At 46.4% G+C, this 3,626-nt stretch overlaps 1 protein-coding gene across 2 annotated transcripts in view; it reads left to right on the top strand.

Moving 5' to 3' along the window:
- The window catches only part of Trib2 (tribbles pseudokinase 2), a 31,537-nt gene extending 28,975 nt beyond the window's left edge, over nucleotides 1-2,562 (top strand). For both annotated transcript variants that reach the window (XM_050141933.1, XM_050141934.1), the window contains exon 4: nucleotides 197-2,562. In XM_050141933.1, the coding sequence (XP_049997890.1) occupies nucleotides 197-665 (469 nt within the window). In that variant the 3' untranslated portion in view covers nucleotides 666-2,562. The remainder of the gene's footprint in view (nucleotides 1-196) is intronic.
- Nucleotides 2,563-3,626: the final 1,064 nt, after the last annotated feature.

Below are 3,626 nucleotides of genomic sequence, written 5' to 3'. Positions count from 1 at the left end.
AAAATAAAATTGCTTAAACCTCCAGCCTCAGTATTCTATCCTGTGAGTCGCGTCTAGCTGGTAACATTGGTTACATGGATGGATGGATGGATGGATGGATGGATGGATGGATGGATGGACGAACAGCGACAGCCCTGATGAATCAGTGTGTCTCCCCTCATCCTTAGGAGCTCCTGTCTCTCTCTCTTTTCTACAGGACTCGTGTCAAGCTGGAGAGTTTGGAAGATGCTTATATTCTCCGGGGCGATGACGACTCCCTCTCTGACAAGCATGGCTGCCCAGCGTATGTCAGCCCAGAGATCTTGAACACCACTGGCAGTTACTCGGGCAAGGCTGCGGACGTGTGGAGCCTGGGGGTGATGCTGTACACCATGTTGGTGGGGCGTTATCCCTTTCATGACATTGAGCCCAGTTCCCTCTTCAGTAAGATCCGCAGGGGCCAGTTCAACATTCCAGAAACTCTGTCGCCCAAGGCCAAGTGCCTCATCCGAAGCATCCTGCGACGGGAGCCCTCAGAGCGGCTGACCTCACAGGAGATTCTGGACCATCCTTGGTTTTCTACAGATTTTAGCGTCTCTAATTCGGGATTTGGTGCTAAAGAGGCATCTGACCAGCTGGTGCCAGATGTCAACATGGAGGAGAACTTGGACCCTTTCTTTAACTGAGCTTAAGGCCCACGGACACTTAGCAGGTACCAGGAGCAAGAGAGGGTCCCAGAAAGGAGTTCTGGGCCACAGGTGGCCTGGCTGGGAAGCAAGACGGACACTCGTATTTACACATTTCTTGGTTCAGAGGAGGAAGACCTTCCAGGAGCTGACCGAACACTTAGCGTGGGAACAAGACCTGTGGGATGGGGGTTGGGTTTAGATGGTCAGGAGCCCCTCCCCTAAGTTTCTCTTCCCTGGGGTAGCCTGAGAGTCCCTTCTGCCAGTTGGGCTACTTCATCTACCCCCCTCTTTTCATTTTATTCAGAAATAGTTGCAGGTCTCGATAGAACTGAAACTCTTCTGCCTCAAACACACACCTTGGCATTGCACTGTTAGCATTTAAATTCTTGTTATGATTCAGGGAAGGGACAATTGATCGAAGATTTTTTTTTTTCTAAACAGGCCAACCACCTATGTAATAATTAATGGGATTCACTTAAAATAATAATAATAATTTGGTGCACACAGACTGACCCGAAACCTGGGTGCTAAACAAAAAGAAAACGAAAGTCCCATTTGTCACCTCTCATTCTCGCTTTTCAACTCATTTCTTATAAATAAGTGATTTCCTGGTTCGATTAGGAAGTGACATGTTAAGGCTTTGCTTCCTGAAGAGGGAGAGGGAGGGGCAGATCTGTTCTGTGACAGACAGTTCTGCTTTTCATCAGGTTTTTTTTTTTTTTTTTTGTAGCAGGAAGCGATTAGAAGTCAAACTTCCAGATGTAGTATCACAGTCTGGGAGAAGAAGAAAGGAAAAGAGAAAAAAAAATCCAACTCCTTTCTGGGTTTTGTTCTTTTGAAGGAAGAGGGTTCCCACTGCAGACATTGCTTTCAGCTCTGAATACAGCGAGGGATTCCAGAGGGGCCAGGGGCGGGGGTGGCTCCTGGAGTCAGGTCTCATTGATGATGCTGATCTCAAGGTTGTGTTTTTGCTTTATGGGAAACTAGTAAAATGAGACAGGTTGTCCCATGTGTATAAAATATAGGGCAGCTATTTCCTTTTCTTTGCTAAGAATGGTCCTCTGGGCTTGGAAAAGCCCTCCGGTTTGAACAGAAGGGATGATATAAACACAAACAGTGCTCTGTCCCAATACGCACCTTTGTATTTTCAAGAACTCTTGTATTTATTAAGGAAAATGTCACATTGTGATGTATTAAGCCAGTACTTCAATTACGGGTCGACGGGATGACATGTTACATGCTGTAGTTATCACTTATAATTTGTCCCCCTGTTTGAGTATTTCTGTCCCTGGAATAACCTCTCATTTGGCTCTTTCTAGATAGCCTTATTTGATTTCGAGTGGCAAAATGTTTTCCTTTTGTATTCCGGCTTTTCTATTGCTGTATGATACAGAACTCTTTTGGCATAAATATTTGTGTTCCCAGTACCTCAGTCATTTGGGTTTTACTGCCTGCATATGTTTTGTGAAATAGTCCTGTTTTTGGGTAGGTAACACGTGGACTCTAGTGTGTAAATGTTACTTGAATCTGTGCTTCACTCTAGTATGTGGCATGTGTGTGCGGACTCTTGGATGCTTCACGCCTACTCCACAGGAGCCCCTGTCCCCAGGAGGGTGGCTTCCCCATTCATAATCAGGAGACAAAGCTGCCATGGATATACCCTTGGTTCTATTTTGATAACGGAAGATACAGAGAGAGGGTTGTTACAGTCAGAAGATGGTGCTGAGGCAAGAAGGACCTTCTGTCTTCTCTCTCCCCTGTCTCTCAAGTACTGGGTGGGAGGAAAGATTGGTGACATGCATGGTGGGGACTAATGGCCTCTGGTGCTTTGTCCTGTATTTGGTTTAATGTTTTTGTCCTAATCTCTTCAATCAATAAAATTGTGCGTATTTAACTAAAAGTCTGGGGTCTAAGAAATGATTTTTTTTTCTGCCAATGTGTTTGTGGCCATCCCATACCAAGCAAGGCATCCATGATTTCCCTAGATTTACACTCTTCCCCGTCAACCCAGGGTTCATCAGCGCTAACTAACTCATTAAGAGTGGGGCACACACTGGCCAATCCAGATGTAATAGCTCAGAATTACCCAGCATATCACTCCTAGGAAGGATAAATCATGCTCCATTTACAGGCATGGGCTTCCTCAGATGGACAAGCACATGTCTCGTCAAAGGGGAAATAGCTCGGAGATGTCAGAGGTGACTCCTGCGCTTTACGTCTGTTTAGTCTCAAGCCTTTTCACTGGCTGTGGTCTCAGAGCAGAGGGGTTCTCAGGGAGTGTAACAGTCACCCCAGAGTTATATCTGTTACTCTACACCTCGATCCCTTCTGCCACGAGGGGATGGTCTGGGGAAGGCCACACCCAGTACAACACAATCTGAACTATTCAAGCGGCATTCTGTTGCAGAGCACTTCAGTGTCCTCCCAAAGATCCATTGATGATGTACAGGAGGACATGGCTGACCCAGAGATCAGTTTTTCTAACTCCAGCGTTTCTACAATTGGAAGACATCACCCCTGTGACCTCAGCGCCTGGCTGGTGGCTGGCCTGTAGTCTGACAACACTAGAAGGACACAGTCCCTAAATGGCTGCTCACGAATGTGTGATTTGTGCAGGATGACCTAAGCTGTGCACTTTTCTCCCAGTCCCAAGGCTCCAAGATGCTCAGCGTTAGAAGACAGCCAGGAAGCACTTGCAAGGCTACACGTTGGCTGATCCAAGTCTGCTGCTCTCTCCCTGCCTGTGATTAAGCAGGAATGGGCCTTTTGCCTAATGAATACCAGTTTGAATTGTGTTGTATCAGATCTCTGCATATGTGACTGCTCAGGTCTCTGGCACATCCTCTGTGCATATATAAAAATTAGCTTCGACCTCTATGGCACTTAAACTCAGCAAGCTCCTCACTTTCTGTCTCTCTGTCTCTCTCTCTCTCACACACATGTGTCTGAAGATTTGGC

Source organism: Alexandromys fortis, unplaced genomic scaffold (assembly GCF_014885135.2).
Source record: "Alexandromys fortis isolate MF-2015 unplaced genomic scaffold, M_Fortis_MF-2015_v1.1 scaffold_30, whole genome shotgun sequence".
NCBI lineage: Eukaryota > Metazoa > Chordata > Mammalia > Rodentia > Cricetidae > Alexandromys > Alexandromys fortis.
The sequence above is the reverse complement of the archived record's forward strand: the minus strand, read 5'-3'. Positions and strand labels throughout refer to the sequence as shown.